Below are 26,586 nucleotides of genomic sequence, written 5' to 3'. Positions count from 1 at the left end.
GCGGGGCCCAGCCGCGCGGCACCAGGCCCCAGAATGCTCCCTCTGTTGGTGTCCCCTCGGTACAACCACTCAGGAGACGTGCTCTCCCGTTTATAGATGAGCACCTTGTACCTCTGAGAGGGTACCTCGTGTCCAGGGCCGCACCCCTCGAAGGACAGAGGGGGCAGCATAGGGCTTTGAGCTCTGGTTTCTGGGCTCTTCCATGCTTCTCCCCTGGGACGTTGCTGGCCAGCCAGGAGCAGTGGGGGAACGTGGGCAATATCCCTGACCGCTCCCCAGCCTGAGCCTCAGGGCTGACATCTGGGTGTCCTGGCGGAGGTTGGATGTAGTCCATGGTTCTCAAGCTATGCTCCTTAGAGCCCACTGGCCTTCCCTCTTTTTCTCATGCATTTAGTGAGCGCCTGCTGTGTGCGTGGTGCTGGAGGAACAATGGAGAATGAGAGGGCCAGGCCCTGCCTCCCTCTACGACCCAGGAATCCCACATCCCACACACAAGTGGTGGTGCATGTCGGAGGAGTGCTTCAAGGGGGAGGGAGAGCCAAATTTGAGGGCCCACCTGGCATGAATTAGGGGGTCTGAGAAGAAGTTATGCATGAGAGGTGGCCTGAAGACCCCTGTTTGTGCAGAGGAGGTCCCTGCCTCCCTGTTTACCCCGAACTGGGATCTGTTAGGCCCTTTTCCACAGTCGAGACAACTCAACCATAAAGCCCCAACTCTGGGACCAGCCCGGGATGCTGGGCCATAACTGCCATTGTGGGAGGATGGGGTAAGGCTGAAATACAGCAGGGGCGGGCCTGGGGCACACAACCCCCTGGGATCCGGTCCCGAGATGCCCGCCTCTGCCTCTCCCTGCAGCCGCAGAGACCTGGACATTAACCGACCTGGAACGGTGCCCAATGCCAAGACGCTCCGGTGAGTGCCCCTCACCCCACAGCCTGCCCCTGCCCACCATACCCGGGCCAGACAGCCCTTGTCCTCTGTCCGCAGCTGCCCCGTGATGCTGGTGGTCGGGGATAACGCGCCTGCCGAGGACGGTGTGGTGAGTGGGGGCCCGCGTCCTGGCTGGGGGTAGGAGGCGGGCGTGCGGGGATCACTGGCCTCTGGCTGGCAGGGCCAGGCCCCGGCACCTCCTGCCATCTTGCCAAGCGTCACCACCTGGCACAATCCCACCCTTCGAGTGAGGGAGGCGTGGAGACAGGAGGAAGCTGGGGCCAGAGCCCCTGGCGGTCACCTCGCCCCCCCCCCCCAGCAGTGCAGCCTCACCTGGTCTCTGCCTGCCTCAGGAGCAGGGGCCGCACCCTCCGTTCTCTGCAGCCCGCCTCGTTCACTGGGAAGCCCTTCCTGGGCACTCGCTCCCTTTGACCTCCAGTTGCACCCTTTGTGTTGGGGGATTGTCACCTTTCCCATTGGAACTCTGGCCGCGGGCAGCCGGGGGTTTCATGGCCCCCATTAGCACCGCGGGCCAGGGGTCCAGGAGTACCCAGGGCAGCCCACCGTGCAACAGAAACTAGCACACCTTCCCTGGGCCTGAGGCCGGGAGGGATGCAGTGTACCCTGCATGGGGGCCATCAGGGCCGTCGGGACCCAGGCACGGTCCTTGGTCTCCTGCTCATGAGTGATCCTCCCTCACCTCACCTCCTGACCCCGTGGTCCCGGCACTTTACCTGCCACTGCCACCGAGGTGGCCCTGGCTCCCCGTGAGGACCCTGCGCAGCCTCTGCCAGCAATTAGGAGTGGAGTGCAAGGATCTCAGGTCCCTTGGGGAGCTGCTTCCTGACCTGCAGGGGCTTGGACTTTCAGAAGGCAGCCCAGCAGGGGTGCGGCAGCCTCAGCCAGGGCCCAGGTGCTAGCTTCTGTCTGCCCCTGCACACCCTTCTCACCAGTAGAGCCTTCCAGCTCTGGGAACAGAACCTGCCTTAGCAAGGGGGCCGGGGCTGCCTTACTCTGCTGACCTTGTCCCTAGGTGGAGTGCAACTCCAAACTGGATCCAACCACCACGACCTTCCTGAAGGTGAGGCCTTCCTCCCCAGCCCTAGGCCCGCATCCCAGCCAAGAGCCCAGCCTCAGGGAGGGTCCTGCCTGGGGGCCCATCCAGGGCGGGAGTAGGACAGCACGGGGGATCAGGGCAGCCTGTTAGGTATACAAGGCCCCTGCTCAGCTCACCCCTTCTCTTCCCTGCAGATGGCGGATTCCGGAGGCCTCCCCCAGGTCACACAGGTGAGACTCTTGGCCCTCCTTCCCTTATGGAGCCCAGGTTGGGGGGGCCTCCCTTCCCCTAATCCCAGGCAGCCAATCAAAGCACGTACTGTCCCTCTGTCCCACAGCCGGGGAAGCTGACCGAGGCCTTCAAATATTTCCTGCAAGGCATGGGCTACAGTAAGTATACATTCCCCCGCCCCTGCCCTAGAGACTGGGGGGCCGGCAGCCAAGTGGGGCTGGCACACGGTGTCAGGTGGCACTAAGCAGCCTGTGGGCATACGAGCTCTGTGTTCCCCGGGCCCAGATGCTGTGCCACTCACCACACACTCCCCACTGCGACTGGGGACCCTCTAGGGCGTCTCCACCTGAGTTATAGGTAGATGACCCCAGGCTGCGTGTGGCTCTCCTGGGCCCTTGGAGGGGCTTTGGGACAGTGCTCTCATGGCAGCAGTGGAGCGGTAGGCTCTTCCTTCAACCCCGGGGACCAGAGCCCAGGGCTGGGTCCTGCCCAAAAGCCTGACTAAAGGTGAGTCACACACCGGGCCCCCCCCCAGGCCTATGGCACCTGAGCAGGGCTTTTGTCACAGGTGGTGGGATGGTACGTGCAGCCTTAGAGTGGTCTTGGAATCTAGGGTGTGGGGAAGGCCCGTGAGGCCACCTTACACCTGGGTGTTAGGAGGGAGCCGAAGGCCACCACACCTGAGGGTGGCATCTGTGAAGACTCCCAGGTAATAGGGGCTAAAGGGTGGCTGTGCCCGCTGTCCTCCCCTCTCCAAACTGACCCTTGCATGGGGACGAGATCCCCAGCCTACTCATGGGCGCCTCTAAATGTGCACACCCTTCTTATTGCCTCGATTCCTCCCCTTTCCCCCATATACCTGGCTCTCCTGCTGTAAGCAGAACTCTTCTCCTGGAATTTGTTTTCCCCCCTGGACTTTGCCCTCTGGAGCTTGTGCCTCCCTAGGAGGACAGCCTGTGAGGGAAGGCTGGGGGCCCAGCAGCCTCTCTGTGGGGATGTAGGGCAAAGAGAGGCCCAAGCCATCAGCGAGCCTCAGCAGGAGCTCTGAGGCTGGGCCTGAGCCCGGGGCCTCCCGGTGAGCTGCTGGCAGCATGGAGACCAGCAGGGCTTGTTGGGCTGGGACGTGCTCTCAGGACCCCAGGCCAAATGCCACCAGGAAGCCTGAGAGCTGGGCAAGATTTCGGAAGTTGTGCAGGCCTCCCCTGTGACATGGGGGCACTGGGGCCTGGAAGAAGGGTGAGGGTGCTGGCACTAGGCCTGTGGCCATGAGCCCCTCGGGGCCGCAGCCCAGGCTGGAGAAGCAAGATGAGTGCCTTGATGGTGGGCTCAGGGCTGCCGCTTCAGCGGGTGGGCAGGAGGGGGCTTCCTGAGGCTCCGGCCCTGCCCCAGCCCACTCTGTGCCTGTCCTGTTGTCGTCTCTCTGACCCTTGCAACACCCTGGCCTCGCTGGATCACGCTCTTCACCCGTGTTCTGTGTCTCCCCCACCCCACCCCACCCCACCCCACCCCTCTGGCTCTGTCTTCTCTCTTAGTTGCGTACTTGAAGGACCGAAGGCTGAGTGGAGGAGCAGGTAGCCCTGTGGCCCCTCCCCTGTTGCATGGACACCGCCCCCCCCAGTACCCCCTGCTCTTTCCTCTGTGCAGCGCTGCGGCCGGGCCTCATCTTGCTGTGGTTTGGAACTTTCTTGTGTCCCGCTCAGCTCCTAAAGCCCAAAAGGGTTATGCTTTTTCACAGATCCTAGACCTGGTGGGCTGTGTTCCATGTTAGGGCTCTAGATAGGCTGGGGTTTCAAGCAGTCTGGCTTCTGGGTGGCCATGGGCTGCGTGGCTTTCAAAGCTCAGGCATTTGGAACCAGAGCCTCTCCGAGGGAATGCCTAGGCCTGGCCCTGCTGGCAGGGGTGTGTGACCATGCCCCAGCTGGACCGGTGGCCAGCTGAGTTCAGGAAGGTGGAGTTTGCTCCCTGGGAATCTTGCTTGTGAAACTCCAAGTAAGGACAGGAATTGGATTTAGGGCAGTTGGCGGCCACAACACCTAATCCTCCTTCACAGAAGTAGTCCTGCTTCCCTGTCCTGTCGTCCTCTTGAGGGGGGCATTGCCGGAATTCTGTCCCATCCCTGTAACAGCTCAGGGGTACGCAGGCAACCGCCCCATTCTGGCCAGAGCTCTGGCCAGCTGTTGTGAGCTGCGTCCCGCTGGCTTCCGCGGGGCGCCCGGCCCCCCGCCTCTGGCTCGTTCCGCGCTGGCGCTGCATGCCTCCGGCTTGACGGAGTAGAGGCCGGAGCCCGACTTGGGAGGGGCCTCTGCTGTTCGAAGAGCGGGTCTTGCTTTGCTTGCGTCAACCCTTCTCCCGCCTGCCGGCACCCAGCCCCGGCCGCCAGCCCTCACGCCCGCTCCCCTCTCTGCCCACAGTGCCGTCGGCCAGCATGACCCGCCTCGCCCGCTCTCGTACTGCGTCGCTCACCAGCGCCGGCTCGGTGGAGGGCGGCCGCCCGCAGGCCTGCACCCACTCGGAGAGCAGTGAGGGCCTGGGCCAGGTCAACCACACCATGGAGGTGTCCTGCTGAAGCCCCTCGCCCGCATCGACGTCCCACTGGCATTCTCGCGCCGGCTCATTTTCCCTTTAGTTTAGTTTTGTGAAGGCCAGGGGCGGAAATGGGTTCACTTCTCTTTTGTTAAAAACACGAGGGGATTCATCCTAGATGCTGCAGCAGAACAGTCTCCGGATGGTTTGAGAGGCTCACTCCTCCCCACCCCCACCTCATTCACCTTGTTAACTTGGCTGACTCAGACCCCTCTTCTGACTCCCCACAGTCCGGGCGGGGCTCAGGGAGGGAGGGGTCTGCTGAGAGTTCGAGTCCTTCTCTGGGCAGGATCCAGGGTAATATCCTGGACTGAAGAAAGCATAGGATGATCCCCATGGGCAGGGCAGGGTTTGAAGACGGGATGGGGTTTTGAGGTGGTGTGCTGGGACAGCAGGAGCCCCAGGGTCCAGGTCAGGCACTGAGGGGACAGGAGACAGCACTGGGGAGCACTAGGAGGCAGGAGCGCTGGAGCTTTGCAGGCCCCTTTCTCCCTCTCTCCTCCACCAAGCACATCTGTTTCTGTCTTTTGCACATGTGACAATCATCTGAACCAAGCCTACCAGGCAGCAGTCTTCCTGGTGCTCTCTGGGCTGGCCTGGTGACGGAGGGCCAGGCAGGCAGGCAGGGGCTGAGCAGTTTCTCTTGCCCATGGAAAACCCAACACAGAAGGTCTTAAAGGCAGGAACCCCACAGACTGTCTTAGCTCACACACTCCGCCACCTCCTGGCCCTGTCCCATATCTGAGCCAAGGCCCTGAGGTAGAAAGTCACCTGATCTTCTATTTCCATAGGGACCGGACTTGGGGGCTGACCTTAAATGCCAGGATAGCCCATGAGGGTTGGACGCACCCCTGGGAACTTCCTGGTGTCTGCTTTCAGGAGCCAGTATGTGACTGAGGCAGTGGTGGCTGAGATTCCCCAGCACACGCCCTCTTTTGCCCCCAGGTGCCATGGAGGACAACCCAGTCAGCAGCAGTGTGTCCAAGGCCACCAGAAACGTGGCGTTGTCAGGGAGAGTTCTGGCTAACATTTCATGTGGGCATCACTAAGGAAGGACGTTATCTGGAATGAAATGTCTACGGTAGTGAGACTCGTGCAGGCCTGTGTCACCATCTCAGGACTGTTGGAGTGGCTTGGGTTGGGGCTTGCTGGGTCCGGGGGTGGGAGGTGAAGGTTCCTGAAGTGACCAAGAGCCAGGCAGAGGAGAAAGGCTCTCCGTGCACCCCGGTCCCCTGCTTTCACCTGAAGCCCAGGACTGCGCCACACACATCGCACCCACCCTTGCTATCAGGGACAATCTCCTGGCCCCGAAACCGCAGCCACTTGTCTTGGAGCCTAAATCAATCGCCACAAACTCTAAAACAGTAAAAGAGGGGGAAGAGCGATGAGAAAGGCAGTGGAGGGGACAGTTGTGTGGAGGGGTGCTCTGAGGCTGAGAGGACACCTGCATCCACGTTTCTGCACATATCACCCCCTTCTAGAATCTTAAGCCATTACTAGACTGCTCTAGAGCCTGGTGGAGTGTTAGTCTGTCCCCAGTTCTACTCACTCATGTGCTTCCTTTGAATATCAAATGTGACTGTTTGAAAAGCTGGTAGAATTAATCCCTCTTACTGTAGGTAGAGCTACAAATCTTGGATTTTTTTTTGTTTTCTTTCAAATAAGGTATCTATAAATATCTATACATTATATATATATATGTATATTGGGTCTTCCTGCGTGTGGTTTTCCATCGGAGGTTGTCTCTTTGGTCAAAGTGAACTTTTAATGGAGTTTATTATTTTCCTGTCTATATAAAGTGAAGAACCTAATTTTGTGTATTCTGGTGGCTGATGTCATGAAACTTTGAGAAGACAAAATGTAAAACCAATAAAAACCCTTGTCAAAGTATTAAGAGTTAAGTGTGCTGGAAAACTAATCAAGAAACTAAAAATTCGAGTATGGTGACACCAGCCCCATCGTGGGAAGCCTGGGTACACATTGCGTACACTTTGTGTATCTGCTGTGTGTCAACGAATAAAGAGCCCCGAGGCTGGTGCTTCTTGGGGTTTAGATGGGTTTAAAGATGTAGGCTTTCCATCAATGTTTCTATTTCTGGTTTTTTCTTAACTCTATCCTCACCCTGCGGCTTGAACTCAGGACCCTGAAATCAGATCACAAGATTCAGAGTCCTCCTCTCTACGGGCTGAGCCAGCCATATGCCCCGCCTATTTCCTGTTATATTCATTATCTTACCAATTTTTACATTGATTCCATAGGGTAGATATTATCTTAGTTTCCACAGCTGAGGAAACAGCCTCAGGATAAGGAATTCTGAGAACTAGCTCTGGCATTGTTTGGCTTCAAAACCCTCTATATTCAGTGTTTTATTTAAACTTAACAGCATTCTACTCTCCCATGTTTAATCACCATTTCTGACTCATTCGCTCATTTACTCGGTAAGTAGATACTGCGTACCTGCTACGTGTCAACTAGTAAAACATCTAAATTAAAAAAACCCACCATGTGCGTTGCAAATGATGAAAAACTGATACCAGCAAATGCGGGCAGAGGGGGTTTATTCTAGTTCTGGGAACCCTCCCCCTACCCCTCGGAAACACACACACACAACTTGACCCACCACACTCCGAAACGTGCACACACACCTGGTCTAACTAAACAAAACGGTCAGATGACCGTAGCTAACGAGGACTCAGGATAGGGAAGACAGGCCGGTCGCGCACCTGGGTGCGCTCACAGCCGGTGTGCCGGGACGCCTTTGCATTGGTGCCCGGAAAACTGCGTTTTGTTCTTCACTCGTACTTCTACTCCGAAAGGTCTCAGCTCATGGAGACCAAAGGGGAGAGAATTGTGTCTGGCTCGGAACCAGGCTCGAGGCGGCACAGAGACACGCCTTCCCGGACCCGACCTAAACCCAGCTGGGGGCACTCGGCTGCACAAGGAGGTTCTCATGAAGAGTGATTTGATCAGGTGCGCCCCACGCGTCCTCCACGCGAATCAGGAGGCGAGCATCACGTGGCGCCGGGGCGGGGACACAGGCCCCGCCCCTCGAGAGGCCTTTTCCCGGACGCCGGAAGCGCTCATGCGGAGTTTCTGAGTGGCGGGGCGGGGCGTCCCCCGCAATGGCGACCAGGGCAAAGCGCCGGCGGGTAAGTCGCGGGGGGCCGGAGTGGCGCCCGCCCCTCTTCCGGCGCCTCGCTCCTTCCCCGCCCGCAGTGCGGTCCGCGGGTAACCGCGGCTCGCTCGCACGGGGCTCCGGCTGCCCTCCTCGTCCCCTCCCCCACCCAGAGCGAACTTTCTCCCGCGCGCGCTGCGGTACCCTCCCGCTTCCCGCGCTTTCTCCTGCGCAGACCCTCTATATCGCGCTGGCTCTTTCCAGGTGGCGGGGCCTGTGGGCGGCGACCCGGACCCAGTGGCCGCCTTCCTGAGCTGGTGCCGGCGGGTGGGGCTGGAGCTGAGTCCCAAGGTGAGGAGGCGGGGGTGCGGGCGGACGCGGCTGGGGCGCGGGCCAGCTCTGACCCGCCGCTTGCCCTGCTCAGGTGGCGGTGAGCCGGCAGGGCACGGTGGCCGGCTACGGCATGGTGGCCCGGGAGAGCGTGCAGCCCGGGGAGCTGCTGTTCGCCGTGCCGCGGGCCGCGCTCCTGTCGCAGCACACCTGCTCCATCGGCGGCCTGCTGGAGCGAGGTGGGTGCGCCGGAGGGGGCGCGCCGGGGAGGCGGGCCGCGGGGCCGCGCAGGTGCTCTCACTTCTCTGTCTCTCTCAGAGCGAGGCGCGCTGCAGAGCCCGTCGGGCTGGGTGCCGTTGTTGCTGGCGCTGCTGCACGAGCTGCAGGCCCCGGCCTCGCCCTGGAGCCCTTACTTTGCGCTCTGGCCGGAGCTAGGCCGCTTGGAGCACCCCATGTTCTGGTGAGAGGCTTGGTGGGAGCGGGGGGCACCGGCCCCGTAGCCTCGCGGCTCGCCCCGCCCTGTCCCGGGGACCCGAGCGCTAGTCCCGGTAGGGTGTATGAAGGGGGCTTGGGTGGGGCTGTCACTGCAGGCCCGAGGAGGAGCGCCGGCGATTGCTGCAGGGCACGGGCGTACCTGAGGCCGTGGAGAAGGACTTGGCCAACATCCGCAGCGAATACTATTCCATCGTATTGCCCTTCATGGAAGCCCACCCGGATCTTTTCAGCCCCAGGGTTCGCTCCTTGGAACTCTACCGCCAGCTGGTGGCTGTTGTGATGGCCTACAGGTCAGTGAGCCGAACCTTGAAGGACTCTTTTCTTTACAACTCTGAGGGATAGGAGGGGAAAGAACAGTGAACCACACCCCAGTCTCTCACCCTACCCTGGGCTTTAGCGAACTTCTCTCTGTGGCAGTTTTCAGGAACCACTGGAGGAAGAGGAGGATGACAAGGAGCCAAACTCCCCTTTGATGGTGCCTGCTGCAGACATACTAAACCATTTAGCCAATCATAATGCCAATCTAGAATACTCTCCAGTGAGTGGATCCCTCTCAGTTATTGTTCTTATGTGCACTGATGATCAGGCATTTGATTCAAACCAGTATCTGGTCGTGTATGCTGCCCTGACAGTTGAGCTAAGTGGGCTCCGTTCTCATGCTAAAAACGCATAGGTGAAGTTAGCTCTTCTGTATGTACTTTCTGAGTTTGCATATTCCAATGGAATAGTTAGAACACAGAACTTCAAAATGCACAAAGTTGTGGTTAACTCTAATAAGCTACTGTCATTTATTTGGTGCTGGAGGTTGGCTCCTCTGTGCAGTGCCAGTGAACTGAGATCATGTTGGGGCCCTATGGACAGCAGCCTGGGTCGGATATACTGTCACTATCTTTGGGGAAGAAGAGGGAGGAAAGGGGAAGGTCATAGGTCAGATCTAACTTGTAACCAAGGTTATATCAGCTCTGTTTGCTATGTAGAAAGTTAAAGTTGCAAGATCAGATCCAAGTTTATGGATTCAAAAATTAGGAAATGGCTATTTTTTAATCTTTTCCTCTATTTGCCATTTCTTTGATCTGGGTTTAATTCATTTATAAAAAGCTACCAAGTTTTACCCCTTTTGTCCTACTGTACAGGCATACCTCGTTCTATTATACTTTCATATATTGTGCTTTTTACAGATTGAAGTCTGTGGCAACCTGCATTGAGCAAGTCTGTCAGTACCACGTTACAGTGTTTCATGTCTGTGTGTCCTACTTTAGGAAGGATTACAAGTGCAATAATTGCAAAACTTCAAAGTTTTTCCATCATTACTACAGTTGTTTTGGTGATCTGATCAGTAGTTACAACTCACCAAATGCTCAGGTGGTGATTAGCAGTTTTTAGCAAGAACTCTTTTAAGATAAGTACCTTTTTCTGTCCTTTAGCATGTAATACTGCTACACACTTAATAGACTACAGGATGGCATAAACATTTTATTAAAATTTTTTTATTATGTTTATTTTTGAGAGAGAGTATGTGAAGTGAGGAGGGGTAGAGAGGGAGACAAAGAATCCATGCCAGGCTCCACACTGTCAGTGCAAAATCCAGCTTGGGGCTCAAATGCACGAAGTTGGATACTTAACCATCATCTTACTTGCCTTTTGTTTTTTAACACTATTTGCCCTTTTGTGGTGGTCTGGAACTGAACCTGCACAATCTCGGAGGTATGCCTGTACAGGATCTTAATAGGAACTAAAGGTAGAATGTTGGAAGGTGTATCCTTAATCCCATTGCTGAACTGTGTACCTACTGGAGGCTTTTCCTAAAACAGAAGTTATGTTGGTGGGGGCTAGCCAGGGAAGGGCCTAGCCCCAGCTTCTCCATTCCACCCCAGAATTGTCTTCGGATGGTGGCCACTCAGCCCATTCCTAAAGGCCATGAAATTTTCAACACTTACGGACAAATGGCTAATTGGCAACTGATTCATATGTATGGTTTTGTTGAACCATATCCTGACAACACGGATGACACAGCCGACATTCAGATGGTGACAGTTCGTGAAGCAGCATTACTGGGTGAGTGTTGGACTGAGTGAGTTTTGGACACTGGTGGACATGTCTCTATCCCCCCCCCCCCCAAAGGGCTCTTAAGTAGCAGTTGCCCCCTCCCTTTTTGTATAGAGTGGGTCCTAGATGGAAGAATAAATGAACTGTTGGGTATATGGAGGCTTTCACGCTATTGCTTTTCTACCTACAGGAACAAAAGTTGAAGCTGAAAGGCTGCTACTGTTTGAACGGTGGGATTTCTTATGCAAACTGGAGATGGTAGGGGAAGAGGGAGCCTTTGTGATTGGGCGGGAGGAGGTGCTCACTGAAGAAGAACTGGCCACCACACTCAAGGTAAAGGAGTGAGAATAGATGAAAGAAGAAAGGTGGGAGGGAGACGACACTTACATGCTGCCAAGATAGGGCTGGCTTTTCTTTAAATCCAGCAGTTCACAATTAAAGGGCCCAATGGTTGCTTCTAGGTACTATGCATGCCGGCTGAGGAGTTCAGAGAGTTTAAAGACCAGGATGGATGGGGAGATGATAAAAGGGAAGAAGAGAGCTTGACAATCACAAATATCCCCAAGCTGAAAGCATCATGGAGACAGCTGCTTCGGGACAGTATTTTGTTGACCCTGCAAACTTATGCCACAGACTTAAAATCTGAACAAGATGTACTAAGTAACAAAGAGGTCTACACCAAGCTCAGCTGGAGGGAACAGCAGGCCTTGCAGGTTCGCTATGGTCAGAAGATGATCTTACATCAGTTGTTGGAACTGACAAGTTAGCAGGTTCCCTGTTGCCTGAAGGACCATCCACAGGAACTTTATTCTAAGCTAATTTTCAGTGATGATTGAAGAAAAGGAAAATCTGGGTCATTTGCTTTGCTTTTCCTATTAAACACCAAAAGGAAAAGTAGCAAAGGTGGTGGGTGTGCTAGGGTTAACTCAGATAAGGTTGACCTGTTTAAGAACTGGGCACAGCAGACTTGCAAATTGCTGTTACCAAGATCAGTAAGTTTTATAGCTGTTTACTCAGACTGAACCAAAGGTTACAAAAAATGTGATAATAGTAGGTTCCTAGTATAGTCTAGCAATTAATAACAGACTTTGAAAGTAGACCTGGGTCTTTTTTGAGCAAGCTACTCCTCCCACCCCAAGACTTCATTTCCTGTTAGGGGGTATGATCTAGCACCGGCATTCAGCAATTACTGTACTTCCTCAGGAGTCTGAAGTTTCCTCTACGTGGCACAGCTCATGGGTAATGAAATCCTAAGACAACAATGACATCCAAGCCTCACTCATTAAGGTTTCTATTTAATCTTGAACCTTTTTGTCCTCTGTGGCCATAAAACTTGATAGTTATTAAATATAAGGTATATTTTAAATAGTGTAAATCTTGAATACTATTTAAAACAACTAGGTGTATATCAAAATACCAGGGGACAAAGAGTATGAAAACTAATCATTTAACCATAGATACACTATGCAAAATTCACTTCCTTGCTTGTCTAACATGCCAGATTCATGGAGAAGATCTACCATTCAGCAAGAAGTGAGGTTTCCCAACGGCCGCAGGCTCTGCGAGGCTGGGTTGTCCACTTTCCTCACCACCAGCACTGGCTGCTGCTACTGAGAAAGGCACAGTGGACTCGGTGTATGTCATAATTTTAATGTTTTGACTACAGTCTGCATACACATACAAGTATGGGAGCTAGAGCCCAGGAACTAGAAAGGCTACAAAATACAACACGTGGACCAATACATTTACAAAACATTCAAAATCATTACAAAAGGGGCTGTATTGGTCCTTCTGACTTTGTTGTTCATTCAACATAGCCTGTATGGCTATTGAGTGGGGATAATGGGGAAGGGCAATTCATACACTACTGGTTCCCTTTCCCATAATTCACAAGTACCAGGAGAAAGATAGGGGCACTTTTAGGCCTGGTCTGGTTTCCCTTTACAAAAAGAGGTGACTGCATCTCACGGGGCCGGCGGCAGATTCTCCAGTAGAAATGAGAAAACAATGCTCTCCCAGCAGTCAGCTTTAGATTTGGGGAAGAAGCAAAACAAAAACCCCGTGGGATCTCAATTGTGAGCTCTTCCCATGTCCCCTAAAGCATACCAAGTAACAGCACATACATATTTTTAACAACTCTGTGATTTTCAAGGTCCCCTGTCCACATTAAAAAAATAAGTTACACAATATTTAAACTGGCTTTTTTTTTTTTTTTTTTGCTATTCTTTGGGACACCAGGAATGTCAGAAGACATGGAGCTGTATGTTCTGTCCCCAGACAAGTGGATGGCAGCAGCAGCCTTTTCAGTTACAAGCTGGGCAGGTACCAGTTTATCTACTTGCCTTGGACATATTTTGCACAAACCCAAGAAGTTCAGACAAAAGTTTTCTCTTTCATGTATTTACACAAGTTCAAAATGATATTCACAGCATCTTCTAAATTTTGGCCAAGAGTCAAAAAAAATGCATTTAAACTTTGGAACGTGCCCACATATACAGGAAGCTGACCCAAACAGTAATTGGGGCAGGTACCCGAGAACCAAAGGGCTGGGAAAGTCAGGAAGAGCTGAAAGGATTCTTCAGCCAGTTTATGAACTTGGTGCAGTGGGACCTCCAGGCTGACACATTTAGAGCAGAGATGCAGTTCCATCTAACTGGCACCTGTCCCTTCCATTACTTGCTGAGCCTGCTTCTGTCCCATGCAGCACTGTGCAACGGACTGGAATAACCTGAAAAACACAATCACAAGTTTGCAGTAAAACTTCAGGCCTGGAAATACCTTTTGACACATTAGCTCTGGCTATTATTACCCTCTTAATCACCCACCCAGCCATCATTGGTTTCTCATTCTTAGACAATGAAGTTATTTTGAACTCACTTTTCAATTTCTGGGGCACAGTGTACAAATTCGTGGTTCCAGAACTTAAATGCTGGATTTTTAATCAGCTCAATGAAGGTAATAAGAAGACCCCAAGGATGTGGCCTATTTACAATCAACCGTTCCAACAGAACCCTGACGGGGGGAAAAAGAAAAGTTCATGTACAAAGAAACAGAACTTTACAACCTCCTCTCCTTTACCTTTTTTCCTGTCTTTCCTCCTTGATTACTACACTACATGAAAAGCTATTAGCTTTAAAGACAAGTAGATTAAGGCCTAAACTCTATAAAGCACAGTTAATGCATGTGCCTTTTGAAATTAGAAAACCTAGGCTTGAATCCTGCCTCTTCCCATTAGCCTAAAAGATGACGTTAAAGGACAATCGTATCAGATTACATGCCTCACAGAAAGCTGCTTAAGGGATGCACACTCTGTGAAAGAAAACAAATTCTACTACTACCTGTTTATGTTGTAAAAATAATCACAAGGGTATTAATGGGATAAAAGACTGTAATACACAAACTATTAAGTGAGGGACACGTCTGGTCCAGTTTTTAAAATGTACATATCTCTCTCTCTCACACACCAGAATCTACACATTGCCTAATCTCCAGTACCAAATATAGTTTAGAATCTGCTGTAGACTGCTTGGACTATCGTTAGGAAAACACAAGTATAATCCTGTTTATTTCTCCTGCAAACCTTTCAACCTAGAAGAGAAAGAAAACCACCCAAGCTCTTTTAACAAAAATGGCTTTTAATAAGCCTGTTGTGAAAATGTTATCACCATCTGAGAGAAAGTATTGACTTTCAATCAAGATACCTACACCTTTTATCAGAAACTTTTTATTTTAGCAATGATTATGATTTACAATTCTCGACTTGTGATTTTTGTGTCCGTCAGATTAATTACCAGGGTAGAAACCGTGAACATTTTGTTCATAACTATACCCCATATTAACACATGTTTAAAAAAAAAAGTTTTAAATGGACACAAAAATCTTGGACTACACAGAAAAAACAATGCATAGTAAAAAGGAAGAAAGAGGCAATCGAGAATCATCTGAAAACCTCACTTACCTTGTAATCTGTTCTTGGATAGCTTCAGTGTTGGCCTCTGCAAAAAGGTAGAGCATAGTGCAGCTGAAGTAGTGAGTGTGGCTATTTGGGTATCGCAGCTGATTTGCAATTGCATTCAAGAAGAGATATCGACCTAGAAAGTTAGGCAACAGCTCTGAGAGGCCAATGTAAAAAGACATCATTCTGAGTAGGCTAGGGTTTGGATTTGCGATCCTGTCTTTTTCCATGTCCTTTGGTTTCAACGAGTGGTTCTCAGGTCCACAATGTTTCCACTGGGAGGTTTATTTTTTATTTTCCATGTTAAAATTTTTAGAAATATTTAAAGACAGACACACTGCATATAAACACATGTTAATAAAAGCATTTCATCCCCCCAAAATTAGGGAAGACTATCACTGTTTTACATTTCACAGATCTCTTTAATGTCATTTAATAGAAGACAATTGCATTCTTCTACTCCTGTGTTCAGTCTGTTCCAGTACTATTTCCTGTAGCATCTGGATAACTCCACTATACACTCCTGACAAAAGAGTTCCCCTACCCTCCCATAAAAGAAAGTAACCGGAGCCATAAACATACTGACAAAATATTATATTCTGTTTTAACTTAAACGTATTTCTATGACCAGACTGTGGCAAACAGTACAGAGAGTACTCTTGAGAATTGGCTGGCTTCACTCACCTTCAGTGTCCAAGTCCACAGCCAGGTTCTGGAAGATGTCCATGTGAGCTGAGTGGGTGATGGTGCTCATTGATGGCGTGCTACCCTTGTTGTGGATGTGTGCAATGGCCTGAGTCCCTACATAGAGCACCAGTGCATTGATGAGCTGGAGGTTGTAACGATTGCCAGGCTCATTAGATACCTAAATGAACAAAACAGAAATCTCCTTATTTTCACAGAGGATTATTTCTAAACCCTTTTTATGCCTTCATAAAAAAGCTAAACTGGTCTTTCTTTGTGATTTAAATTTTAGAAATTTATTGGACTTTGTGAGGTTGCTAAACAAATAACAGCAGTCTATGGGTGGTTGTGTCAGTAACAGGAAGGTAAAGCAAAAAAGCAAAAGTTTATAAAGTCAGTCTTATCTCAAATATAAAACATATTTGGAGTAGTGCCTGGTTGGCTCAGTGGGTGGAGTGTGTTGACTCCTGATCATGGGGTTGTAAATTCAAGCCCCATGTTGTGTGTGGGCATTACTTAAAATCTTTTAAGAAAATCTGGAGAGGAGGAAAAAGTGGTGCTCTGGTGTGGAAAGACAACACGATTTGAAGTCCTTATTAAGAACAATCTTAAGGGAAGGGAAGGCCTGGGTGGCTCAGGGGGTTGCATGTCCAATTTTTAGTTTGGGTCATAACCTCACGGTTCACGGGTTCAGGCCCCGCATCAGGCTCAATGCTGATAGCTCAGAGCCTAGAGCTTGCAGACTGCTTCAGATTCTCTTCTTCGTGGCCCTCCCCCAGCTCACGCTGTCTCTCTCTCTCTCTAAAATAAACATTAAAAACAACAACCAGGGCACCTGAGTGGCTCAGTCGGTTAAGCCTCCAACTTCGGCTCAGGTCAGATCTCACGTTCGTGGGTTCAAGCCCCGCGTCAGGCTCTGTGCTGACAGCTAGCTCAGAGCCTGGAGACTGCTTCCAGTTCTGTGTCTCCTTTTCTCTGCCCAGCCCCCCCCATGCTGTGTCTCTCTATCAAAAATAAATAAAACATTAAAAAATAAATAAACCCCTTTGGGAATACTGACAGGGAACCATTATGGGCCATGTATTCTTACAGAAAATCAGCCTATTCCCCTGGTTGCCTCTTCTAGAAGGCTATAGCTTTGTGTCAGTGATAAAGATGAACTAGTAAAATGCACAATTCAGTGAAATCTCATCCAACCATGAGAAATTCTTAAATCTGATTGAAAACACTAACTGCCCCAAATAGGCCACCCACAAACAGTTGAAAGTTTAAGTCAAACCAGTAACCTGTAGGTTGCTGCGCAAGTCAGACAGAAAAGTGACCGGCGATCGAGTTTTAAGATAGGAATCCAAATCCTTTTTGAACTGAGGTGGCATCACTCCAGTAAAATTGGTAAGAATCCGGGGTGCAATGTTAATTTCACTTAACATATCCACCTGCCACAAACAGATACTATAATCAAAATCAGAAGCATATGTAGGAGTTAACAGCAAATTCTATCTATGCTAAAAAAGGATTGTTTTCCTAAAACTGCACATTGTAAGATGGTACAGCTGCCACTTTAACAAGGATAGGAATCTCTCATTCTGTAACAAATTATCTTCCTAAACTAATAAGTACCTTTGGTAAAGAAGTCTAACGTGTACCACTATTTTTTTCCCTAGACTTGGATTTCAAAGTAAGATACAGAGGAGATAGTCCTAGTCTTTGAAAAGATGCCTCAGAAGAAAAGAACATCATTCTTGATACTTTAAAAAGAAAAAATGCATGTGAAGGGCGCCTGGGTGGCTCAGTCAGTTAAGCGTCTAACTTCAGCTTAAGTCATGATCTCATGGCTCCTGAGTTTGAGCCCCGCATCTGGCTCTTGCTGACAGCTAGCTCAGAGCCTGGAGCCTGCATTGGATTCTGTCTCCCTCCTTCTCTCTGTCCCTCTCCTGCTCACGCTCTGTCTCTCAAAAATAAACATTAAAGCAAAAATTTTTTAATCCATGTGAAAGAAAAAGAATACAAAATACATAAAAATTACAATAGTCACATCAGGGCTACACACAAAAAACACCTGTGAAATACAGGTATTACCAACGTCTGTTCTGTAATTCTGTGCAATCAGGGCCACCCCGCAAATGACTGGCCCAAAGCCTTGACTGAGGTTCTGCAAAAATAAACTATCAAAATTAATTGAAAATAGAAGCTATGAAAAACTATTAACTAATATTCAGTAGGCTTAATAATAATGACTGCCGCAACCCCCAACCCTGCCCCACAAAAGAGCATCCTTATCTAACAAATAACTTATAGGTGGTTCGTGCTGGGAAGAGACGGGTTAAATAAGTCTACCAGAGAACAGGACCGAAATACTAACTTTGTTTTTCCTTGAACTGTTTAGAACTTTACCTTCAGATTAGGAGTGAATGGGTCTGGGAGCCTCATGTTTCTTGGGAAGGCACTCAGGATAAGATTTCGTAGCTGAATACAATTAGGTGGGATCACATCACAGAATCCATAATGATAATCACAAAGGAACTCAGGAAAATCATGCAAAAGAACCAGCAGCACTCTCAAAGTGCCCTATTTTTTAAAAACAAGAAAAACATTGGTTGTTTTCACATTACGTTAGAAAATGGGAGTAACATTTATACTATCATGAATGTTAACTCGAGTAAACAAAGGTATAAAGTATATTTCATTAATTACAGACTTAAATAAAAAATATGACACAAGTGATTTACCAAAATAAATCAATTTTGGAAATCACCAAAAACTAATTTTGGGAACTTTATATCTTAAATATTATACATGAGAAGAGGCTAGCAAAACAAACAAACAAACAAAAAACCCTAATTTTTTAGCTTCATAAGCTGGAAAAAGACAATTTATGAAAACCCAAGAAATTAAAAGAGCCAAACTCAATTACATGTTTAAAAAGTACTAAAGCAGGGCGAATCAAAACTGGCTCCTTGAAATGGTTAATAAAATTGATGAACCCTACCAAGAGTGATGGAAAAAAACAGTATCCATACCAAGAATGAAATGGGGACAATCACTACAGATCCTACAGACAATAGTTTAAGAGAATGGCAAACAATTATATGCTAATTTGACAATTCAGATAAAATAAATTACTTTAAAAATGAAACTTGCCCAAAACCCCCCAAAAAAACATCTGAACAGGGGTGCCTAGGTGGCTCAGATCATGATCTCACAATAATCAGGGGGTCGAGCCCATGCTATGCACAGGGTCTGCTGGGGATTCTCTATCAGGCCTCACCCTGCATGTGCATGCTCTCTCAAAATTAAACTTAAAAAAAGTTTGAATAGTTCTAGATGGCTTTACTGGAAAACTTACAAATATTTAAGAAAAGCTATTATTTTTACAATCTTAAAAAAATTTAAGGGGAGGCCTGGATGGTATAGTCAGTTGAATATCCAACTTCAGCTTGTGTAATATTCTCCCAATTCATGAGTTTGAGCCCTGCATGGGGCTCACAGCTGTCAGCACAGAGCCCACTTCAGATCCTCTGTCCCCCATCTCTCTGCCCTCCCACCCTCATGCTCTCTCCCTCCCTCTCTAAAATAATAAGAGCTCCCCCAGCCTTTAATTTAAAAAAAAAATTTTTTTAAGAGACAGCTTTTTTCAACGCTTTCAATGAGATGAGTAGAATCTTAATACCAAAACTTGATGGGGGAAAAAAATTACACAAAAATTAAAAATATTAGGAACAGAGATAACAATAATGTATCATGACCTAATGATCCAAAATGCAACTGGCAATTCAGATTCCATTAATATTCAAGTTTGAATAGAAAAAAGATTTTTACACGATCTTGAATGCAATATATATATATATAAAACTCCATACCCCTTTAATGATTTAAATACTCAACAAATTATGAATAGAAGGGCATTTCCTTATTCAGATTAATGGTATCTGCAAAACAAACTAGATTTATAAAAAACATTATACTTAATGGTGAATGACTAAAAGCTTTCTTTAGGATCATTAATGAGACAAGCATGTCATTAACTATTCAACACTTTCAGGGAAGTTACTGGCGAGTGCAATAAGGCAAGAAAAAGCAAAACACCTACAGTTATATGTAGATAGAATACGACTGTGTATACAGCTCACACTTCTCCCCACAAAAGACATAGATAAACCCTCAGAAAAAGTAAATTTAGCAAGGTAGATGGATGCAAGGCCAACATACAAAAATCTGTTTGTTTCTATACATTGCCACCAAGTATGAAAAAGCTTAAAGATATTTTACAACGTCACCAAAAAACTCGTAAAATATAGAGGGATAAGTCTAAAGAAAGGGGTTGAGAAGCTCTATGCTGAAAACTACAAAGCACTGCAGAGTAAAATTAAAGACCTAACTAAATAGAAATATTCATGTTCAGGATGGAAAAACTCGGTATTATTAAGATGACTATTCTCTCCAAAATGATTAGATTCACTGCAGTTTTTATCTAAATCCTAGTCAGCTTTTAGAAATGAAGATGGCTATACAGTTTTATGCAACAGCATAGGACACAAAATAGCCAAAATAATCTTAAAAGAGAGCAAAGTTGAAGAGGAATCACTTTGCTTGATTACTCTGGCTTTATATGTAAGTCTTACAAACCAAGACCCTTTGGTATTGGCTTAAGAACACAAAACAGATAAACTAGAGAGACACCCATACACAAACGGCCAATTATATTGATATAGGTGCCCAAGCAATTCAATAGGGAATGAAGTACTGTACTGAAAGGGTATACATTATTTATTGGGGTGGGAGTACAAGGAAGGAGGAGGAAATGAATCTTACCATACATAAAAATAAGTCTGAGATAGGTGATACCTCATAAGCGTAAAAGCCAGAATTATACGGCTTCTTGGGCAGTGAATAGAGCACACACAGAAGATAATGCAACCTGGGATTGCCAAAGATTTCTTACATGAGATACCGGGAAAAAAAAAAAAAAAAAGGAAAGAAAGAAAGAAAAAGGAAAAAAGGTATCTTACATGTGATGAAAATGAAAACTTGATAATTTTGACTATGTTAAACTTAAAAGCTTCCATTCCTCAAAAGACACCTTATTTTTAAGGGAGTGAAAAGGTAAGCCACAAGAGTAGGAAATGTTTGAATATGTATTAACCAAAGGGCTTACTTATATCCAGAATATATGAAGCATTCCTGTAAAAAGTAAAAAAAACAGATAATCTAGTAGAAATATAAGCAAAAAACAAAGAGGAGCACCACAAAAGGATATCCAACTGGCCAATCTATTCACTGGGGGGGGGGGGGTTAAGGAAATCCAAAATAAATCCATGATGAGATCTTATTGTACAACTGCCAAAATGGCTAAAACAAAACAGACAATACCAGGCAAATGCTGGCATGTCAGTTAACAGATACGTGTATTTTGTAAAGGTGGTAGTATCTACTAAATTTGAACACATGGAATACCCTGTTTGGGTGCTATTTACACAAGAACATTTGATTTTTGCACTCTTCTGAATGTGTTATACTTTAAAAGCTTAATATAAGAGTATTAGGCCTCACATTCCCAATTGAGAGTGTTTATGTATTTTAAATTTTAATTTATAACTCAAAATTAATTACCTTATAGAGGATTTGCATAGGTTTGGTGAGTTCCACATTTCTAAGGAAAGGCGCTAAATATTTGAATAAATCAATCAGCAACTGTGCATACATAGGCCATCCCTGAAAGAAAGAAATGTACAGGAGTCATAATTATGCTCAGTTACTGTCCTACCACCAAAAAGTTGCCTGAGCAGTCACACTGTGACTTGTTTACTATCTTCATGCTAATATAACTAGAGAATACTGACATAAAGTCTCTAGAAGACTGGCATTAAAAAGGAGTAAGGATAATTACAGAAACTGAAATATTTAAAAACAAAATGGTTCCAGAATTCCAGGACATATAGGTCCTCCTGCCTATAAGCAAAATTTAAAGAGGAGGAGGAATAAGCCTAGAGAACATTTCAGACACAAAACACTTGGTCAACTAAGAAACTGACAAAGGTTTGTTTTCTTAGTTCCTTCTTGTATTTATTTATTTTTAAGTTCCTTCTTTTATTTTATTTAAGTCCTAGGTCTCAAACCATTTCTTTCCCCACTCCCAACTCCTGTTAAATAACCTGATCCAGTCAGTATACAAAAAGTTTATACTGTAAATCCTCTTTTTTCAACCAAACATGGCCTGTCACCATCTCCCAATTTTACCAAGGAGGTTTATTTTGGGGTAATTTTATTCAATATGTCATTGTGTTCCTCCTCCTGGAATACCAAGCAAAACCCACTCCATTTAAGGATTATCTCACTTTGCTTTTTGATAAGCACTTAAGTAGTCACAGTTTCTTCTACCAAATTCATTTGCCATTTAATTGCAAGATGGGAGAGAAAGCTCTCATGTTAACTGTTGTTTATTTACAATTACACTTTAAAAGCTCTTCACTACAGGGGGTGCCTGGGTATCTCAGTTAAGTGTCCAACTTTGGCTCAGGTCATGATCTCACAGTTTGGGAGTTTGAGCCTTACATCGGGCTCTATGCGGACAGCTCGGAGCCTGGAGTCTGCTTCAGATTCTGTGTCGCCCTCTCTCTCTGCCCCTCCCCGGCTCATACACACACTTTCTCTCTCAAAAATAAACATTAAAACATAATAAAAATTTTAAAGGTGAAACTCTTTACTAGAACTTGATCCTAATTTCTTCAAATACAGACCAGTGGTCTTCACCCTTGAGTTTGAGAGCATTTAGCATTTAAGGTGAGAACCTGTAGAACTGGTGGGTTCTAGAGGTTCTAGAGCTCCATTACCCAAATTTATATATAGAAATCTTACAAAGGTGCTCCATGGTTTCAACGTTTTAAAAAAAATTCCTTAAGAGATTAACATAGATGGCTCAGGAGAGACTTGGAAAAGTGATACCCTAATCATTGAGGAATGGCTTCTAGGGTGAAGCAGTCAAGTACTTGTTAAACCTCTCTCCTAAACTTTACTCCACATGAAATTATTCTCAACTAAACCTGGAAGAAGTACAATTATTACTAAATGACTAAGAGTGCTAATAATAAGCTCCAAGTAGTTACAGTCTTCATCTGTAGGAGATAAACTGCAGCCACACCTTCTGCTGTGGCGTATGTGCCAGCATTCTTGCAATAAATATCCGATGGGAGATCAGTTCAAGCCAGGCATACACAAAGCCAGGAGCTTTGGTAGGCCTCAAGATGTGGAATGTATTGCTGAAAGAAGAAAACCTTAAGTCAGAAGAAAGACCAACTTAAATATGGTGAATACCATATCAATATAAGTAAATAACATGCAAGTTGTATTACAAATCAACATGCCTCAAATCTATGAGTACTACTCTTCTCAAATTTTACCAAAACAGCAATCCTTAATAGGTAATCTCTATTAAATTCAACCATACTCACCAGAAAGCTGTAAGTGTCTGGAAATTAATGGTTTCCAATACATGCTCAGGTGCATTGAGTTCCAAGAGCAGCATGATAAAAATTCTATGGTAGGGAAGCTGCTGAAATTCACTTTGCCGGACATCATGATCCTGCAGGAGAACTCCCACGACTATACCAAGAACCTACGGAACACACAGATTATAAATCTGTACATCATAAAGATAATTCACTTACCACTCAACAAACATGTTTTTTTGCCTTGTATTCTTAAGCCCATTAAAGGACACATAACATTTGAATACAAAATTACATGCTGGCAGCCAAAAAGGGCCATACATTGGTTTGATGTGGCCTGCAGAATTGTGGGCTTTTTTGAACTTCAATGATCTTGGACCAGAAACATACTCTCCACACCCACCAGTTTTTCTTAAGCTCTAGAAAGGTGCATGGTTTACCACAGTCCATTCATGTTAATACAATGTAACAACCTAATTTTTCTGGTCTGATATAAAGCTGATAAGAGGCAAAATCTTGGCATTTAATAGATAGAAAGCCAGGGAAACTCTCAGGCTGCAGAAATGTCTCACATACACCAAGAACTGGGAATGCTTGGGCGGCTAGGTATCAGTTAAGTCTCTCTTGATTTTAACTCAGATCATGATCTCGTGGTTCGTGGGATCGAGCCCCACACTGGGCACAGTGCTGACAGCATCGAGCCTGCTTAGGATTCTCTCTCTCTGCCCTTCCCCAGCTGAGTGCTCTATTTCAAAATTAATAAATACAACTTTAGAACACACACAAAGAACCATACTGCATTTCACTTGATCTTCCCACTGAAGAGTGAGGGACAGGACAGCCTATTTGTAATTACCAAAACTCTAAGTTCGTTTTTGCAGTTTTAATACTCAAATTTCCAGGAATTCTAGATACATCAAAAGAAAACCATTTTTTTCCTTGTAAGAAAAAACAATCAACTGCAATGTCACTCTTGGTCTTTGAGGTGCTAATGTGTTATCAGTGGACAGATCTAACCACCCCATTCAGGGTGATTCTGCATATAAGCAAAAATTCCATATTATCTAAGTATCTTCTAGTATGGTAGTCATTAGCAAACATAAAAATACTGAAATACCTAATGGTGGTGGGAGATGGGGGTGGACTTTTAGTTCGACCACACTTGTCTAAAATTTAATGATTATAATACTATCTATGAATTTAATTTCAGGATGGAAAAAAGAGTATTACAAAATGTTTTGGGAAAGGGGTTGGGCCCCGAGAACCACCAATGCAGGCTTCAAGGGTACCAAGAAGGCAAAAGAGAATTTCAGACCTTGTTCAGCAGATTAATCTTTGTGACAGTGTTGGTGGCCTCCCCTGAGTGCTTCACAAGCAGTGCAATGAGGCGCACAAAGGCATCCAGGTTGTGATAGCACTTGGCTCGGATCATGGTGGGATTAGCAGCAGGATTGTGCTGCTGCTCTGCCTGAGCACGGTAACTGATTTCAACACACATTTCAGTACAGAGACGAAAGAACCTTGTTATGAGGTCATCAGTCTTCAGGATTCCTTGCTGGTGCATCTACCAAAGGAACATAAATATATAAAACAGTGAGATATAATACACACAAATTTTTAATTTTCATGTTGAAGAGGTATTCTCCCAATTACTCCTTGTCACATTTCTAATTCTTACTTTGTAAAAACAAGGTATCATGAATATGATTTCTCCATTAAGGACTGATGACAGAATTTCTTAGTTTTAAGTTTAATGGAGAACAGAAAACATGGAAATTGAGAAAGAGATAATAACATGGCACTTTTGAGTAACAGTCTATAGCCAAGTAAAGTAGAAAAATTAACTAGGCAAACAAACCAACTTTTAGTAACCCACTAAGTCACAGTAAGACATTCTAACCAATTCATGTTTTCCCCAGGTAAGAGATTAAATAACATATATTTTATATTTTACTATTTCACAGAATTTAAGATAATTTCTCCAAACCGACTTAACCAGTAACAAAATTTTTGAAAATCCAACTAGCTGCAACAGGAAAAGTAATAATTTGTGCAATAAGCAGGTACACCAGAGAAAACAGCCACAGATGATACCTGGCTACTTAAATATAAACTGAGTTTATTTCAATGTAAATTAAGTTTAAAATAAAGTACAAATTTTATGACACATGATTTGGAAGTGAAGCAGAGCAGAGCAGTTATTTGGCTAGTACAAAAGAAGGAGGCAGTATAATGGGTGTTAAGGCTGCAGAGGGAGAAGGAGGTCAGTAAAGACACCAGGCCCAGAATGAAAATTTAAATGGTATCTTGGAAACTTTAAAGCAATTTCACTGTCCTTGATAAGCCATAAAACAACTGAATTGAAACTTATGTACCCTAGGCAAGACAGAGGTCAGCAAAGTGACTTCTGTACATTGAAATCTGAAAATCTACCAGGGGTAGATAACAAAGGCACACTGCTGTGATTAAGAGGGAGCACAAGGGGGAAAGAATTCTCAAAAGGACGCAAAAGAGATTAAAAAGTATAAATACACTATCTTTTTTAAACAGAAGAAAGAGTAAATAAGCCAGCAGGAAGAGCTTAGACAGGTGCCACATCCATACCCATGAAATTTTGATGATCACAAAAATCAACTGATTCCAAGTTCTTCCATCCAAATCAGAAATCAAACTGTAAATATTCAGCAACAGCTTTGCAATAAGGTATATTTTAGAATTCTTTTAGGATAGAGACCTACCTAGTATGATTTATTTACCAAGTTAACATTCATCTTAACAGTAAATCCAATTTTTAACAACTTCTAAAATTCTAATCAGTTCTTCCATAATCCACTGTCATTTATTTGATAACAGATCTAACTTGCAATCTTTCTTTGGTTGCATACCTAAGCTTTGGTCTCAGTTTAAAGAAATATAATGGTCAATCTGCAGAAATAAGCAGATAAGCTAATATCTCTCCCTGAATAAACATTACAATAGTTCAATTAAAGGAATTCTAAGGCCAGTTCAGCAAAAGCACCACGTTTGCAATTAAGTAACAGGATCAGAAGAAACTGACTACTGGGTATTACTCCCTTACAGTGGCTGAATACAGCCAGTAATAATCAAAAACAGAATGCTAAACTAGTATGTTAGCTCTCTTCCTGCATCGTTTATTCATCCTGTTCAAATATTCTTTCCAAACCTAATTTTTCTAGGAACTGGTTTAACACTTTAACTCCAAGTCCAATTTAGATAAAATCACATGAAAATAAATAATGGAAACTATTTCCCAAAAGAACGTGTTAATCCATTTTAGGCAGATAAGCTACTTGGTTTAGAAAAATATAAGAAAAGGCTCTACCATTTAAATATTTAAGATTTGTTGCATTTTCTTACTTTTTTTTTTTTTTTAAAAACAAGGGCTATTATAAGAATGTTACTTATTCACTGGCCCTAAATCCCCTCACTACTGATTGTCAAGCTAGTGAAATTACTATACACATCTGGCAATTTCATTATTCATTATCTGATCCACTGTATTGTACAGCTATGCCAACTAAAATGGGATAAACAGAACTAAAGGGGATGTGAAAAGCTGAATTTACTGTTTAGCATCCAAAGATAAATGAAATATGCTTTATCAATTTAACAGAGTAATGATGCTGACATTTTTGGTTTACATGAGTATGGAGGTAACTGCTGATCACAGGTACATAATACTGAGCTTAAATAT

General features: G+C 45.8%; 3 protein-coding genes across 13 annotated transcripts in view; 2 read left to right on the top strand and 1 right to left on the bottom strand.

Moving 5' to 3' along the window:
* NDRG4 (NDRG family member 4) overlaps window positions 1-6,691 on the top strand; it is a 40,599-nt gene extending 33,908 nt beyond the window's left edge. Inside the window, exons 10-17 of the mRNA XM_029924238.1 lie at window positions 686-766; window positions 856-912; window positions 988-1,039; window positions 1,964-2,011; window positions 2,182-2,217; window positions 2,325-2,376; window positions 3,751-3,789; window positions 4,630-6,691. Coding sequence (XP_029780098.1) covers window positions 686-766; window positions 856-912; window positions 988-1,039; window positions 1,964-2,011; window positions 2,182-2,217; window positions 2,325-2,376; window positions 3,751-3,789; window positions 4,630-4,784 — 520 coding nt within the window. The 3' untranslated portion in view covers window positions 4,785-6,691. The remainder of the gene's footprint in view (window positions 1-685; window positions 767-855; window positions 913-987; window positions 1,040-1,963; window positions 2,012-2,181; window positions 2,218-2,324; window positions 2,377-3,750; window positions 3,790-4,629) is intronic.
* A 1,162-nt stretch (window positions 6,692-7,853) lies between these two features.
* SETD6 (SET domain containing 6, protein lysine methyltransferase) lies at window positions 7,854-12,976 on the top strand. Of its 4 annotated transcripts, XM_029925124.1 has the most exons (10): window positions 7,854-7,950; window positions 8,181-8,267; window positions 8,341-8,485; window positions 8,565-8,706; window positions 8,837-9,031; window positions 9,159-9,279; window positions 10,553-10,796; window positions 10,978-11,120; window positions 11,249-11,500; window positions 12,289-12,976. In XM_029925124.1, the coding sequence occupies exons 1-10, from the start codon at window positions 7,924-7,926 to the stop codon at window positions 12,322-12,324; spliced, it is 1,392 nt and encodes a 463-aa protein (XP_029780984.1). In that variant the 5' UTR covers window positions 7,854-7,923; the 3' UTR covers window positions 12,325-12,976. The 4 variants fall into 4 exon arrangements, with proteins under 4 accessions (XP_029780984.1, XP_029780985.1, XP_029780983.1 ...); XM_029925125.1 differs by having other exon boundaries at window positions 10,616-10,796; window positions 11,249-12,976; XM_029925123.1 differs by having other exon boundaries at window positions 11,249-12,976.
* Window positions 12,418-26,586, bottom strand: part of CNOT1 (CCR4-NOT transcription complex subunit 1) — a 74,645-nt gene continuing 60,476 nt past the window's right edge. For 6 of the 8 annotated variants that reach the window (XM_029925114.1, XM_029925117.1, XM_029925116.1 and 3 more), the window contains exons 39-48: window positions 24,187-24,435; window positions 22,875-23,038; window positions 22,565-22,682; window positions 21,037-21,138; window positions 17,821-17,994; window positions 16,713-16,862; window positions 15,427-15,607; window positions 14,746-14,878; window positions 13,665-13,799; window positions 12,418-13,515 (exon numbers count right to left, since the gene is read on the bottom strand). In XM_029925114.1, the coding sequence (XP_029780974.1) occupies window positions 13,437-13,515; window positions 13,665-13,799; window positions 14,746-14,878; window positions 15,427-15,607; window positions 16,713-16,862; window positions 17,821-17,994; window positions 21,037-21,138; window positions 22,565-22,682; window positions 22,875-23,038; window positions 24,187-24,435 (1,485 nt within the window). In that variant the 3' untranslated portion in view covers window positions 12,418-13,436. Of the gene's footprint in view, window positions 13,516-13,664; window positions 13,800-14,745; window positions 14,879-15,426; window positions 15,608-16,712; window positions 16,863-17,820; window positions 17,995-21,036; window positions 21,139-22,529; window positions 22,683-22,874; window positions 23,039-24,186; window positions 24,436-26,586 lie in introns of those variants that run through there. The other 2 variants (XM_029925120.1, XM_029925121.1) reach the window with 2 other exon arrangements.

The sequence above is a fragment of the Suricata suricatta genome, chromosome 16, assembly GCF_006229205.1.
Source record: "Suricata suricatta isolate VVHF042 chromosome 16, meerkat_22Aug2017_6uvM2_HiC, whole genome shotgun sequence".
NCBI classification, from domain to species: Eukaryota; Metazoa; Chordata; class Mammalia; order Carnivora; family Herpestidae; genus Suricata; species Suricata suricatta.
The sequence above is the reverse complement of the archived record's forward strand: the minus strand, read 5'-3'. Positions and strand labels throughout refer to the sequence as shown.

Coding starts and splice junctions, on each gene's coding strand:
- SETD6 (XM_029925123.1), top strand. CDS start 7,924: ATGGCGACCAGGGCAAAGCGCCGGCGG. Junction 7,951..8,180: donor CCAGGGCAAAGCGCCGGCGG/GTAAGTCGCGGG, acceptor GGCTCTTTCCAG/GTGGCGGGGCCTGTGGGCGG. Junction 8,486..8,564: donor CGGCGGCCTGCTGGAGCGAG/GTGGGTGCGCCG, acceptor TGTCTCTCTCAG/AGCGAGGCGCGCTGCAGAGC.